Source organism: Verticillium alfalfae, genomic scaffold (assembly GCF_000150825.1).
Source record: "Verticillium alfalfae VaMs.102 supercont1.4 genomic scaffold, whole genome shotgun sequence".
NCBI lineage: Eukaryota > Fungi > Ascomycota > Sordariomycetes > Glomerellales > Plectosphaerellaceae > Verticillium > Verticillium alfalfae.
In genome coordinates, this window is record NW_003315035.1 from 94,367 (window position 1) to 108,874 (window position 14,508).

General features: G+C 52.9%; 6 protein-coding genes across 6 annotated transcripts in view; 4 read left to right on the plus strand and 2 right to left on the minus strand.

Moving 5' to 3' along the window:
- Positions 1-111: 111 nt before the first annotated feature.
- VDBG_03433 (predicted protein) lies at positions 112-958 on the plus strand (the record flags this gene model as incomplete). The annotated part of the gene is made up of 2 exons (XM_003005434.1): positions 112-624; positions 676-958. The coding sequence occupies 2 exons, from the start codon at positions 223-225 to the stop codon at positions 766-768; spliced, it is 495 nt and encodes a 164-aa protein (XP_003005480.1).
- Positions 959-1,117: 159 nt separating this feature from the next.
- Positions 1,118-5,812, minus strand: VDBG_03434 (conserved hypothetical protein; the record flags this gene model as incomplete). Its single annotated transcript, XM_003005435.1, has 6 exons — positions 1,118-2,850; positions 2,917-2,941; positions 3,021-3,898; positions 3,978-4,900; positions 5,402-5,495; positions 5,706-5,812. The coding sequence occupies 6 exons, from the start codon at positions 5,810-5,812 to the stop codon at positions 1,281-1,283; spliced, it is 3,597 nt and encodes a 1,198-aa protein (XP_003005481.1).
- Positions 5,813-7,372: 1,560 nt separating this feature from the next.
- On the plus strand, positions 7,373-8,156 carry VDBG_03435 (predicted protein; the record flags this gene model as incomplete). Its single annotated transcript, XM_003005436.1, has 3 exons — positions 7,373-7,583; positions 7,656-7,790; positions 7,855-8,156. 3 exons carry the CDS (start codon positions 7,373-7,375, stop codon positions 8,154-8,156), a joined length of 648 nt encoding a protein of 215 aa, XP_003005482.1.
- A 350-nt stretch (positions 8,157-8,506) lies between these two features.
- Positions 8,507-9,766, minus strand: VDBG_03436 (U3 snoRNP protein; the record flags this gene model as incomplete). Its single annotated transcript, XM_003005437.1, has 3 exons — positions 8,507-9,514; positions 9,621-9,676; positions 9,730-9,766. The coding sequence occupies 3 exons, from the start codon at positions 9,764-9,766 to the stop codon at positions 8,507-8,509; spliced, it is 1,101 nt and encodes a 366-aa protein (XP_003005483.1).
- A 190-nt stretch (positions 9,767-9,956) lies between these two features.
- Positions 9,957-13,282, plus strand: VDBG_03437 (calcofluor white hypersensitive protein; the record flags this gene model as incomplete). Its single annotated transcript, XM_003005438.1, has 5 exons — positions 9,957-10,200; positions 10,268-10,768; positions 10,816-10,942; positions 11,037-11,078; positions 11,143-13,282. 5 exons carry the CDS (start codon positions 10,110-10,112, stop codon positions 13,280-13,282), a joined length of 2,901 nt encoding a protein of 966 aa, XP_003005484.1.
- A 1,050-nt stretch (positions 13,283-14,332) lies between these two features.
- The window catches only part of VDBG_03438 (cytochrome P450 52A6), a gene marked incomplete at both ends in the record, with an annotated part of 1,697 nt that continues 1,521 nt past the window's right edge, over positions 14,333-14,508 (plus strand). The window contains 2 exons of the mRNA XM_003005439.1: positions 14,333-14,395; positions 14,453-14,499. Of these exons, the coding sequence (XP_003005485.1) occupies positions 14,333-14,395; positions 14,453-14,499 (110 nt within the window). The remainder of the gene's footprint in view (positions 14,396-14,452; positions 14,500-14,508) is intronic.

Sequence of the window (14,508 nt, forward strand, 5' to 3'; positions counted from 1 at the left end):
TTAATTTTAAAGTGGAGTAACAGGTACAGTCTGGTACTAAAGTAAGGTAGGTACTTAGTTAAGCGGCCCCTTGGGGAAAGGAAACATAATCTTGTTTGCCGGTGTTCAACCGGCGCTGTCCAGCATAGAGAAACTTCTGAGATCGGCCTCAACGAGTTGAACCTAGATCCCGTCGTCTGCAATCTTTCAGTACCCGGGCTACGGCATCCCTCCCCCGTCACCATGAGCGCCTTCATCGCCAGGGCACTCCGAGCCCGCTCCCCAGCCATCTCTCCTTCCCGGTCCGCCTTCTTCGTCCGCTTTGTCACCACGGTTCATGAATCGTCAACCTCCATTGCCGTCGAGACCGCGATCCCTCCCTCAAAGCCTATGACAGGTTCAACCATAGTCCGGAACGCCACCGAATCCACGAGAACCTCTAAACGAGCCTACCTTGTCGACCTTACCCCATCCAAGAACTACCCTGTGTATCCCCGCACCAAATCTGCTGGGCAATCCAAGTTTACGGTCATTAAGCGCATTGCGGGTGACAAACGTGCATTTGCACAGGACCTTGCCAATGCCACAGGTCTTCCGAGGGAGAATATCACGATATCGCCTGTGACGGACCATGTTCAAATTAAAGTGCGTTATAGTTCTCAGCACTGAAGGCATAGCCGAGACTGACAACAGCAGGGTCTACATGTCACGGAAGTAAAGAAGTGGCTTGCTGACGAATTTGGTGATCCTCATAAGCCCACCATAAGTGTTGAGGTGCCATCGCCTTAACAGAATGAGGGTTAAGCATGTGGAGAAGTGAACACACCACACTTTTACCGGTTATAAATCTTGAACGGGAAGAGATTGGGGTCTGGACATAAGATTATACCTGCAGAGACATCAATCTTCGGGGTTGTACGATCAGATAATTGTAGACTGTACATCAAATGGGAACAGGTTTGGAACAGGATGGGAGCAAGATGTGCATGTAACGTGATGGTAGATGACATGAAGCACTCCAAGGGTATTTTCTATCTAAGTCCGGCCCTTGCTGGTTCTGCTGTAGAAAAGAGCCCGTGCACAAACCGTTGCGCCGTCGTCCTACAACTCGCTTTAACAACTTACAACAAGAGATACAAGATACAACCTGGGTCAGCCAGGTATGATTCGCACCACAATTGATGTACACCCGCGCCTTTTTACTTCTTCTCCAATTCTGTTTCGCCCTCGGCTTTCGCAAACCCCATCTGTGCCAGTGCTGCGCCATGTAGGAGACATTAATTGGTCCATAACACCTTGGCTTATCGATGCAGGTCGGCATACGCAGTCAGGTCCCGGATAATCCCGTCCCGTGCCCATTCCGATGACTTCATTGACATGATGCCAAAAACGCTTTCGGCTGAGGGCAGAGCGTTGGCCGGGAGTGCTGAAGGATCGGTTGGGTCGAAGGCGCGTTCGCCCAGTTTTCGCAAGAGAGACACGCTGAGTGCCACTATGTAGGGAAAGTCCTGGTCACGGCCGGCACTGGATTGTTCGTACTGATGACTGAGGACTTGGACAAGGAAGTACAACGCCTCTGCAAAGCCATCCCCGTTGGATAGCCAGGCTCTGGCGACACCGCTCTCGTAGCTTGGTGCCAGAGATGCCAGGATCCCTGCAGCCAACAGACCCTGCATGAGCAATGGCGCGCGGTTCTCGATAGAAATGCGCAGCTTAGGCGACATGACCGCTCGGTTCAGTTGACCCTCGGATAATTGAATAGGAACTACTGAGATCGCCAGAGCGAACGTCTTGGTCAAAAGCTCATAGGGTGTCGTACTTCCAGCGTCCAGAGCGAATATAGTCTTGTAAAATGTACGGTTAGGCTCATCGCGGGCGAGGAACTTGGCTAGAGCGTCGACAGCATGGAAGAGATATGGTTGGAGAGCAGGTTCGAAGGGGGGGAAATATAGTCGATCGTCACGGATCGATGGCCCTGGTCCAGGTGCGAAAGCAAGCAAGAAATGCAGCAAGCAGAGCGCTTGCTCGCGCCCTGGAATTTCCACTGCACCTGCAATGTTGGATAAAAGAGTAATTGCGTCCTTCATGAATTCCAACGTGTTGGCATGCGTTCGAAGCAGCATGTTCCGGGTGCCGAGATAGCGTATCATGTCACAGACGAGTTTAATGACAGACTCGTCTGCCAAGACTTGATGATTATGATGCGGACCAAACGGCAGCTGTGGGGATGTGCGCGTAGGCTCAGCTTCTGGTTCGAATGAGAGATTTCGTAGGATTGTGAAAATACACGTCAATCGGTCTACGGCTCTGTCAAGCTCGTACTCCGGGGTGGCAAATTCGGGAAGTTTGCGAACGCTTAGTCGATCAACCCAACAGGCTCGCGCAATGTCTTCGTATGCCGCCAACTGTATGTCGTCAGATACTTCGACTGTGTTCTCTGCAAGTTGTTCCAGCTGCTCCTCGGCGCATTCAACAAGTGCTTCAACAAGCTCCTCACACGACTTCAACTGAATAAAGAGGGGGTCTTTTGAGTCTTTCGGTGGAGTTTGTGTAACGGTAGCAAGCGTGTCGAGCGCCATGCGCACCTCACCATGAATTCCCGACTCGATACTGCGCGTCAAGGCTTGGAGATCGACCATGCCCAGCTCCCATACGCCTGGAACATCAGGCTTGAACTGTTCAATCATCATGCCTTTTATATCGACTTGGGCCAGCTTGAAGCCTCCAAATGCATCAGGCTGAGGGAGCCGAACATCACAGGGGTATGCATCTGAAGCAGCCGCAAGACGCACAAGCTTTGGCAAAATTCGTCTTGCCAGAAGAGCGCGAAGGTCCAGCAAGTGCGTCGGACTGTGTAGGTAGAGAAGGGATCTGTTCGGCATGCGCATGCGTCGCAGCTGGGAAAGGCCCAGGTGCGTTCAATTGGCCTGCGCTCACGACCGGCTCAACGCCTCTCGGGAGACTGTTCCGATGTTGTCCCGGCGTGCTAGTTGCAAGGCCCAGCTGTGCCTGGCCTTGGTGTGCAGTGCTCCCGTTCGTACCCTGTGGGCCGACGAAAGGTGGTTGTTTGAGCTGCGCCTGACCTTGCATGGAGCTTATGTGGGGTGGTTTTGGTTGTTGAGGTTGTTGCTGTAGTTGCGGAGTATGTTGCTGCGGCTGCTGCTGTTGCGGCAGTGGTGATTGTGAAACTTGCGGCTGCTGTTGGTGTTGCTGCGCATGTTGCTGTTGGTGTTGCGACTGGGGGTTCGGTTGCTGATGCTGCTGCTGCTGATGCTGAGCTACTGGCTGCTGCGGAGCCTGCGGGGCTTGCGGCTGTCCAGCCTGCATCATGCCTTGCGAAACCTGAGCTTGCGGCGACATTTGCTTCGCGGGCGAGGGTTGTGGTTGGCCACTAGGGGCCGGTTGGGTTTGTCTACCCTGCTGCTGCTGCATCATCCGCTGCTGGTTCTGCTGAGCAGTCCAAAATTCTTCGAACCGCAGGATGTTCCTTTCGTACATATCTTTGAGCATGGACGGCGCTTGCGGTATCTGAACAGGATGGAATCCGATAGCGTTGGATACATGTGGCCATTGGTTGGAGGCAGTGGTGGACTTATAACCACCCTTACTCTGAACAGCCTGGAAAAGGTGCATTAAATTAACTGGCCGGTTCCCAATGACGACATTTGTCTCCAGGGGTAAGCCTTTTGAATGCATGAACTTGGATAAGCTCTTCATGAACTGATCCTGACCCATGGGCTGTCGTGATTGAGGCCGTGTGCCCCCTTGCGGCATCTGTCCATTAGGCATGGGCTGCATCTGTTGCTTCGGGACCATGCCTCTTCCCTGAGACAGGTTTTGAGCCTGGATTTGGGCTGCCATTTGTATGTTCTGCTGCATGCCAGGGGTGCATGTTCTGCATGTTTCCCTGCGCTTGAAGCTGTTGTTGTAATCTAGCTTGGTACGCAGCCATCTTTTGTTGTTCCATGGGATTACGTCCTTGCAAATTAGGGGGGAACATCTGATTCGGTATCTGTCCCATCTGCTGCGGCATCTGGCCGCCCATCTGCTGCTGTTGTTGCTGTTGCTGCTGATGTTGCTGCTGCTGCATCATTCCAGTCATAGCAGTAGGGTTCGGCGAAGGACGCGCAGGTGAAGGTGTTGGCGTGAAGTTCTGATTGAAGCCAGGCGGCATATTCTGCATGTTCTGCAAATAGGGGTTTGGTTGTGGTGTGCTGCTGTGTTCGGATGGTACCGGAGATGCTTGTGGCCCAAATTGCTGTTGAGTGCTGGGAGAAAAGGGATGCGGCGACGCAGTCGCGACTCGCTGTGGGACGCTTCCAGGGCGCATGTTGCTGCCCATAATGGGCGACGGCGTCGCATTAGCGGAACCATTTGGCTGCAGATGGTTATAAGGCGATGGCTGCGGCTGGCCAGGGTTCTGCTGTTGGTGCTGTTGCGGCATGCCACCAGACTGGTACCCGGGAAATTGCTGGGGAGTATCAGAGCGCGAAGTCGGCAGCATGCCTGGGTTTTGTCGCGGCGACCCAGCAAGGCTGTCTTCGCGAGGGCGAGGTCGCTTTGACGGAACAACGGGATTGGTTTGATAGGCAGGGTTCTGGAAAGAGGGAGAGGCATTGCGCAGTTGTCCGTTCTGCATGGCGACCAGCTGCTGCTGCTGTTGCTGATGCTGCTGTTGCTGCTGGGCGCTGGCAAATTGCGAGGGATTAAATTGGGCAGGATTGCCCATAAAGGCGGATGGATCCATCGTGGCAGAAGAGGGATTGGCGCTTGGATGGTTCATGCGAGGATGGCCTGCGCCGACGATATGGCCATCGGCCTTGGGATCGTTGTGGAGGTTATGGTTGGTGGAGGCAGCGTCGTTGATACAGGCGCTCAGAGTAAGGCTGATGCTAAGCAACCCATTGGCAGCTGGGGACGTCTTCGGCAGTCAGCAGAGCGAAAATGGAAAACCAGGATGCGAATGGGATGGAAGCGATGAAAGGCGACGATTGAAATGATGGAAGTCGCACGGAGGTGGGCGGTCGCGATGGACGCGACGCGATGCTTGGGGGTCAGGTCGGGGGGTGGACGAGTGTGGGTGTGGGAAAACAGGTGGGTGCTTTTCGGTTCCAGTCTGGCCAGGGAGGGGGCTTTGGTTGTGTGAAGAAAAAAAGAGCGTAGGCCCGTGGCTAGTCAGATGATAGCGGAGTGATGACAAAAAAAACTGGCACCGACCACGTCGAGAACAATGTCGCGATGGCTTCAGAGCAGACGAAGAGGGCCACGAGGAAAGGAATAGCAGAATGATGAGCAGGGCAATGGATCGTATCGGGCTGGGGGAGATAGGGACACTGCGAGATTGGATGGATTCGGAGGGTGTGTGATGGACGCGACAGATGACAACGACGAGCAAAGGTCGCGTGTCGGGGCAATAGCTTACCTCAACAGGTGGACTCTGGAGCGCAAGAGCGACAGAAATGGGTGGATGATGGGCGCGCAAATAGGCAACGGCGAGGACGACTGATGAACAACACCTGAAAAGCTTGGTACTTGTGCCAGTCTTCCTGATTGCCCGTGTGGTCGATGCCTGAGGCCTCCACGCGTTGACTCGAACGGAATGAAGCACGTAGGGGGATGGACGCAGGATCAAGCCAGGCAGCAGGGAGGGCTTTTCGTGTCGCCCTTCCTCAAGGCACCTACTTGCCTACCTACCTACCTTACCTTACCTACCTTACCTTACCTACCTTACCTTACCTAGGTAAGGTCGGTACAAGGCAAGGTAAGGCACCTTAAGGTAGGTACCTATGTAGGCGGTTTCAGGCCGCATCAGTCCAAAAGAGGATTGGTACATGTGGATAGCACGGGGGCTTGTGGACCAATCAGCTGTGAGAGCTGTGGAGCGGCTAACGCATTGCGTCTCCCGGCTCAGTCTATGGGTTTGGGGTGGGCCTCGTACAGACACGACGATGGTCAACGAGATAGGTAAGGTACCTAAGAACCATGCTGAAAAGGGAGGGAGGCAGTACTGTACCTTACAACCACAACTTGCCTTCCTTCTTTACCCATTATCGTGCTGCATCTATGGAGCGTGAACTGCAACGCCTTTCAAGCGAGCTTGTGTATACTTGGATACGTGCAGGGGCCATCATGAAATTCGACGTCCATGTCAGCTCACCCAATCACACATATTGACAGGCTGCCTGGCTGATATACGGGACATACATCTACATATACTAACACTGATTACTGAGGTGAGATAGCATACAACCACTGAAACAAGCAGACTCCTGACTGTCAACAGCTTCTGAGCCGCAGCTGTATGTTAGTTGCAAGAACTGATGGTCAGCTTCTTCGTGATCGCTATGTCAGGGTCACCATTTCCGGCTGTTTCGCCGGTCAAAGCACCCGGAATAACTTCATGCTTGCCGTCAGGTACAGCATCACCCTGGCAGCCACAAATTGATGGAAGTAACTTGTATGAGGCGTCCTTTGAGATTTATTGACATATTGCAAGCTCCGATTGTTGCGTGTCCTAGTTTCCTCCGGGTCAAGTTGATTGTCTCATAAGGCAATGCATCGCCTTGAAGTGGGTTGGCGGGATTACCTTGGAAAATTGAGCACCTTCTTGGAAAGTTTCTTGGCTTGTGTATCCGAGTTCTCATGATGCTTTCTCTCGTACACAGCACCCGGCCAAGGTGATACGGCTCGCTTACTGTAGGCCAGTTGATTTGAAATTTCGGTGGCTACTATGACCTGTCATGGGCACGGCTGTTCTTTTATTCGATACTTGCAGGTCCGCTTGATTGTAGGGCTCTATCTCAAGGAACTCCTCTCGCCTGGTCCTACCCCGTCTCTCTTTCCATCCATAAGGAATACACCTTTGAGATCACTCATTCAAGTGGTCCTTAGTACTGTTGCAAACGTCTTCTGCGCTTTTGACCGCACTTACCTGGGATGTACTGATAGAGCTTTCCCAACAGCCTCCATAAACGACCAAAGCAGAGGGCTGATTTGCTGTGCTATCGCATATACATACTATCTCCAATCACCGATGACTTGCCAATTCGATAAATGATGGTTGCCGTTCATGCGTCGCGTCTACAACTCCCTAAGTACCTAGCCAGGCATCCGGCCCGCTACGACTTGAACTTCCAGCCTCAAATAAAAGAAAGAACAACGAAGTACACAAAACTCATTGAACCTTTCTCTTGCTATGTGATAATCTTCCAAGCAGCCCCGCTCCAACCCATCGAAGAGATTTCATTATTTCGCCCGCCATATCCGTCAGAGACGCGCCAAGGCTCACTTTCCGTACTTCATGGCCCGCGAAAGAAGTTACAGCAACCTTCTGACTGCCAGCCACGCCAACAGACCGACACGTGGACGCAGCTTCTAGAATATGCCGAGCAACATGGCCGCTTCTGCTACAGGCAGAAAGTCTTTGAAGAAAGAATTCAACAAGGCTGATAGAGCGTTTCTCTGGGACAACGGCGTAAACATTGAGCGCAAGGTTGGAAAATGTCTTCTCTGGGTTCTCAAGGCTTGCCCGCATCGCACTATTGAGGGCAGACGTGCCGGCTTCTCGATTGATGACTGCGGGAATGAGCCGCTTGCCGTCGAAGGTCTGTACTTAGTCGAAGACTCTCGTTTCCTCACCAACTGTCTGTGGCTGAGCTGACGGCAGTTGTCTGCAGGTATTCGGTCGTACCCCTCTCAAAGTTTGATGCGTCAGATGAAGGTAGGTGACAGAGTCCTCGTCTTACACGCGGTCTTGGGCAGCCCTTCCATTGTTGGCATTGTCACCATTTCCAGAGAGAAGAGCCCTGAATGTAAGTCTGCGACACCAAGTCACGGCCCTGCCAGAATGACTTTCGGCTGACTTGACCATTTCAGATTCAGCATGTGACCAGGATTCACCATACTACGACATCCGTCAAGGAAACTGCTACGCCCGCAACGTCGACATCGACAAGCTTGATTTTATCTGTATTCACGTTACACTTGAGCGTAAATTTAACAGCCCAGTCAGGCTCGGGCGCATCCGCAGTGCCGAACACGAGCACATCTTTGACAGCATGCAGGTACTGAAGCAGCCCCAAATGGTTGTCAGCACCATAGGCCAGGATGCTTGGGATGCCATACTGGCCATTGATGCTGCCCAAAATTTGAAGGATGCGAAGGAGCCTTCCTTATAGGGCCCTGGCTCAGCGAGGGCAACCACGTCAAGCATTGACAGGCACGAACATCGTCTTTTGAATCCTCAACAAGTCTGGCACCAGTCCCCGGAGAGGATATCGGCACAATCTTTTCCGTCATCACCACAGCCATGATGAGACAAATGAAATGTTCGGTAGCTGGAAAAGCCACGGCGAGTAATGAGGCACACCAGACCAGATCTGCCTGTAAAATACTATAACAGGCAAGCTTCAATGATGATTATGCTATGCAAGCAACTTCGCCTTAGTATGCTCCAAGACCACCCGAATACCTGCGTCCAAATTTTCCAAAGCAAGAATGGGCTCTATCCACGCAATTGTTTTCGTCTTCAACATGGTAGACTCTGATGTTGCTTCCAAACCGACCTTGAGTCGGGACAAGGCTTCTCGAAGACCGCGGGGAAAGTCGGCCGTGTAAGGATTGATGCCCACCAGCGGAAAGCGCGTGTAGCAGCCCCATGTTGAAGCCGCTGTCTGGTGGTCCTCTTGCATGACTGCCAGCACATGTTGGATGAGCACGGATTGCGCCGACACCTTGGTGAAGACGGCGAACAGGTCGAAGAAAAGCTCGGCGGTTGCGTCGTTGAAGAACGGTTGTTTCCTTGCAATGTTGAAAATAGCCATTGGTATCGCACCATCCATGGCTGGGTTGCGCTCCAGCGTACTGGCGGTTTTTCATCAAAAACGGGCTCTTCAGCCTCCGGCTCTGGCATGATGGCTGTGCCTTCATCTTCATCGTTCAAGTCGTCTTCTCCAACGTTGAACATGATGGCGTCGCCTTCTGCAACTTGCTCGCCCGCCAAGGGACCAACCCTCCCCCCCTTCTTGCTGTCTTTGCGGTTACGCTCCATCTTGGCCAGCCACTCCATCTCGCACCGAGCGTACTCGATCCACAGTCCGCCATCTACAGTGCAGAATCGGCAGCCGCGCATGAAATATCCCCTCGCAGTACCCATATCGCCGTTCTTTGCGGCCCTGCGTCCTGCGAGCACCCAGAGCTCTGCATCGCGTGGCATAAGTCTCAGGGCACGGGTCATAGTCCTCCTCCACCTCTTGGTAGCCCTGATTCGTTCAGTGTAGGTTAGATAATCGAGCCACAACTCCTTTGATGCAGGGCGTTTCGTGACGGCTCGCTCGTAAATAGCTAGAACCCGAGCCTGAGTGGCATGCTGCGAAGCGACGTGACGAATCTTGAGGCGTTCGCAGCGCTTCACTCGCAGGGCGTCAAGTGAAATTTCCCAAGCGACATAGTTCGTGAAGTCGGTAGGTTGAACGCCCGGTGCAAGCGCCCGGTGCTCAAAATCGCTGCGACGCTGTACAATGTTGCGAATTTCTTCCTGTAATGTGTCAGAGCTCGTGGTGGCTGAAGAAAAGTGGTGGGGGGTTATGTCTACCTTGGTGAAGATTTCCTTCGCCTCCCATTCTCGCAACTGAGGAACTGACCTCTCCAAGTAGAATCGAGCTTTCTCTGCAACACCCGCCATCTTGATCTTGATCGACTAAACGTCGTAAGCTGTCAAGTCGGTCAAGTACGTGAGGCAAGCGGTTTTACCAACCTTCCGCAATTGAAAAAGTTCGGCGGCCGCCATCGAAGTTAAAGTGGGAACTTGAGATAACAAATCTTATCAGTGAGCTAGTCCAGAAGAGGATGGAGGCTGAAGCCGTCCAGGAATTGATCGCTCGAATTGGCTGTAAGGCCAGGTACCTGAAGTAGGTACCTACCTACCTACCTAGGTAGGTAGTCACAAGCAAGACGAACATAGCCGAACACGACACGACACGCGATCCGCGCTTCACTTCTCTTTCCCATCTGCCGCCTCCGTATTCCCAACGCTCTTTTGGTCGGCCACGGCGTCCGCCCCCGTTTTCTTCGCATCCGGATTGTTCGGATGCTGTTTAACAACCTCTGTTGTTGCTTTTAATCCTGTCGAAATGTCGTCGAGGCACAAGGATAAGGACGGAGGTGTCGTGCTGGCTTTCGGTGGCCAGTGGGTGAGCTGGTTGCATACCACCGTCGCCTACAGTATGTGCCCTCCGGCTCTGGTGGCCAGCTCTCCGCATCAACTGATGCATCACTGACCGCATGTTAGCTGCCTTCATCAGCGCATTTATCGTCGGTGTCTCTCTCCACTACAAGAAGATCGTCCAGAATGAGTGGTACGGGTACCCCGAAGAATGGTTCCCCTCCGTCTCCGCAACCATTGGCGACAAATATCCCGAACGGTCTTTCTTTATGCTCTTCATCGCTATCACCTCAGGCCCTCGGTTTGCCCTTGTCGGGTTATGGTACCTTCTCACCAGAAAGCCTGGCCAAACATTGCCAAAGTTCATCTTTGCGATGGGCATCTTCCGAACACTAACCTGCGGTGGCTTCACCTACGTCACTTCGACTGACGACCACCAATGGCATGATATCTTTATGATTTCCTACATCGTTGCGACTGTGCCGTGGACTATTGGCTGTATTACCCTTAGCCCATCCAATCCCAAGGCAATCCGTTACAGGAAGATCATTGCTAGTTCTTTCTTTGGCACACTCGTGCCTCTCATCTACTTCTTCATTCAGCACAAGGTCCACCGAGTGCCCGGAGGTGAGTTGGCCGAAATACTGCACGTGCCACTGTGCTGACCAACGCAGCCTATACGACCTACGCTTTCTTCGAATGGTCGCTCATTCTTTTCGATGTCGCCTTCGACGCTGTGACGGCTTACGACTTTAGAACATTCCAAGTGATCATCAAGGACGTTCAGGGCGCGAGCAAGGGGTACGTGCATTGGCTTCCGAAATAACATTGTACCTATCGTACATTTTCAAAGAAATAAAACGCGATAGGACTGGATTCTAAGTTTTGGTTCTAGTGAAAACCGGTCCTCTGTTCCCTCAGCAGTCCTCGAGAAGGAGTAAGTCGGTCGACATCCGCTGGACCTTTGTCACTGTGGCACTCCGCTAATGACCAACAATTAGGAAAGAGAAGGCTTCTGCCGGCATCTTGTCCGTTAAATTCACTTGGACGGAAGCTATCGACACCGTTGCGGAGGTGTATCATGGCTACATCTTTTGGACCATCCTTACCAGCCTGGGTGTGTCCGTTTGGTACTTCCCCTTGTGGTACATGGGCCTCTCCGGTTACGAAGTGGTCGTCATGGCTTCTGTTTCGCCACTCCTGCTATCCATTGGTCCTCTTCGCCGAATGGTCGTTGCCAACCAGCGCATCGTTCACCTGCTTTCCTTGTCAGCCATCGTGGCCTACAAGGTCGAGTCCCCAGTCTATCGCCTCTTTGCCGTCTCTTTCGGTGTCTCAATGGCCTGTTTGGGCTGGGCCACCACCTTTTATGCGGAGTCTGTCCATGAAGGAAGACTTGAGTCAAAACTCCTGGCTCTTACTATCGGTCTGGTCCTGTCTTCCGCCATCAAGTTTGCCTGGTGGACCAACAACCCTGTCTGGCCAATCATGCACGCTGCCAATGGAGGCTGGAATGGCATTGGAGGTATCCTTGCTACGTTAGCCGCCCTCCGCTTCACCCGCAAGGCGCCGCTAACAAGCGGCCAATCTGCCTCTGACCCCCAGCGCAGTGGGTCATCTTTGTTAGCAGCTTTCGGCACTGGTGGTGTCTTCTTTGGCATGCACTGGCTCCTTTCCGACAGCAGCACCATGATTCTCTGGGTTTGGGAGGGCTACCCTATTCGTGGACCGACTGCTAACACATATGGTTGGCTGACGGGTGTTGCTATGACAGCTGGTGTGCTATTTGGTCAGTCTCGCCCTTCTTTGGTCACGAGTTGGGCTGCATATAGTGCTGGCTGCGCCGGTGCTTATGTTGTAACCTACCACCACAACTGGTTTGGCTATTACGGAGCGCTTGCTTTGACGGTTTATCTCATGGCCATTGCGGGACCAATCATCAGCAGTGCTGCGAAGAGGAACCCCGTCATCACTTTTGGCCTAGGTTTTCTCTTCTATAATTTTTTGGTCCTCTTCTCTGTCTGGGTTGTTGCCTACGCCTTTGTGCCGGGCGGCCCCTATGTGCGTGAGCACACCGATTGGGTCATGGCGACCATGATGCTGCTCATTGGCCTCGGTGTGCTGGGTCTTGGCTCAACGACAGCCCAGAGTCACCGCAAGAAGGCCCAGCGCCCATCAGCCTCAGTATTCCAGCACCGTGAGTTCCACAGGGCTGCCGCCATCGCAGTCAACCTGTTCTTCCTTTCGGCTGCGTTCTTGCGTTTCCCAACCAACGATTACGAGCCGTATCACGGAGAAGATCGTGTCATGACGGCGGGCGTCTGGACGATTCATTTTGCGCTGGACAACGACATGTGGTCATCCGAGTACCGTATGCGTGATCTCATCAAAGAAATGGAACTCGATGTCGTGGCCCTCATTGAGACGGACTGTCAGCGCATCATCATGGGCAACCGCGACACTTCTCAGTTTCTTGCGGAGGACCTCGGCATGTATGTCGACTATGGCCCAGGTCCCAACAAGCACACATGGGGCGTGGTGCTTCTTTCCAAGTACCCTATCCTCAAGTCAGAGCACCATCTGCTTCCCTCTCCTGTCGGCGAGCTGGCGCCGGCAATTCATGCAACGCTGGATGTCTACGGCCGCGAGGTGGATGTATTCGTTTTCCACTCGGGCCAGGAAGAAGACCCTGAAGATCGCCGCCTGCAGTCACTTTACCTCTCGAAACTCATGGGCTCGACCCCGCGCCCCGCGATCCTACTTAGTTACCTTGTCACCAAGCCGCTCCAGGGCAACTACAACACCTATGTCAGCGATGTGTCGGGCATGCATGATGTCGACCCGTCGGACTGGGACCGCTGGTGCGAGTACATCTTGTTTAAACGTCTCAAGCGAGTGGCATACGCGCGTGTCAGTCGTAGCACCATTACGGATACAGAGCTGCAGGCCGCCAAATTTGTCATTCCCGCAACTGAAGCAGAGAGTAATGCGATTGAGGCTCTTGACGACGAGACCCGCAACCGTCGAGTCAATGAGGACGATGTGCCTGTGGGTTGGAGATTCCCGGCACTGTTCCGAGGCCAGGGCGTCCGTGATCACAGATACCATGTTTTCGATGAGCCCAGATACTACAACAACTGAGGTTTGAATGACTGGAATGGGGCGAACATTGGTTGGAAAATATGGTCTCTTCTATGTTGTGTAAACTGAAATATGTACAATAGTGCTAGAATTGACAACTGATGATGACCACACCCAAATAACTAATTTACACGCACACGTCCATGCGTGCGGTCATGTTGTCCCTAATCCAGTAACATTGTTGTCCGTGTCCTCTGCTCTTGAGACATTTTTTAGTAAACCTTCAATCGACGATGGGGCCGAAACAATAATGCGCCTAGAACACAGGAATGTAGTCTACGTCCGCAAATGCGTGTTTACGTCTTACAAGCCATCATGACTTGCGAAAACTCGCCAGAACTTGCCATGCGACAACAAAGCAGCAGGACAACGATGGGGGACAAATTTTTTTAATCACTTCAAGATGAGAACATGGAAGCAACCATACGAATACTCAACAGTCGGCCCGCACATGGTGCCTTCGGCGGCGGAGAAGTGACCCCACCTCAATCCAGTGTTCCGGCATAAGACCCACCGCGGAAAGCAGGCGTGGAGTCCTCCAGGCCCGCGCTGCTCCGCGTAATGCCGCCCGCGGTGGGTAATGTCGTCGCAATGATTGGGCAGCCGATACGCACGTTTCAATCGTGGGGATGGATCGAGGTCAGAAAACATGTGCAGAATCTGGTACTTGACCATGGATGAGCGTTCCGCCGATAGCCGTGGGCGGCCGAATGGGGCAAGTGACAGCGTCGTGGGGCTGGGGAAGTTTGGGGAAGCGTCTTGGAGAAGTTGGACCGGTGTAAGCCGAGCTTTGTTTGGGGCTGGGAACCCCGGATGAGGGAGGTAAATGTGTATAAGGTGTGCGGGCATGACGAGGTGATGGCGGAAGATGTGCGGGGACTTTACTCTCATTTCCTCATCGGAGAGAGTCTGAATTCTTTCTGCCTTTTTGCTTATCTCGAAAGCTGGGTTGGACTTCGTCTCTACGAAAAGTGGTATCACAAACAGCGTGAACTGTATAAGATTCACCACAACCAACCTGATACTGGCACGATCTCGAAACAGAGCAGAATGGCTAACCTCAGTCATCTGTGGTTCTGGCTTGGGCTAATCGCCGCCGCCGCGGCGCTGTATGTACGTTATCAAGGCAATTCCCCATGTCAAGAAAACATAGCCTAACCAGAGGCATAGACGATACTCCTCATTGTCTATCGCATCTTCTTCCACCCGCTGGCTAAGTACGTGGG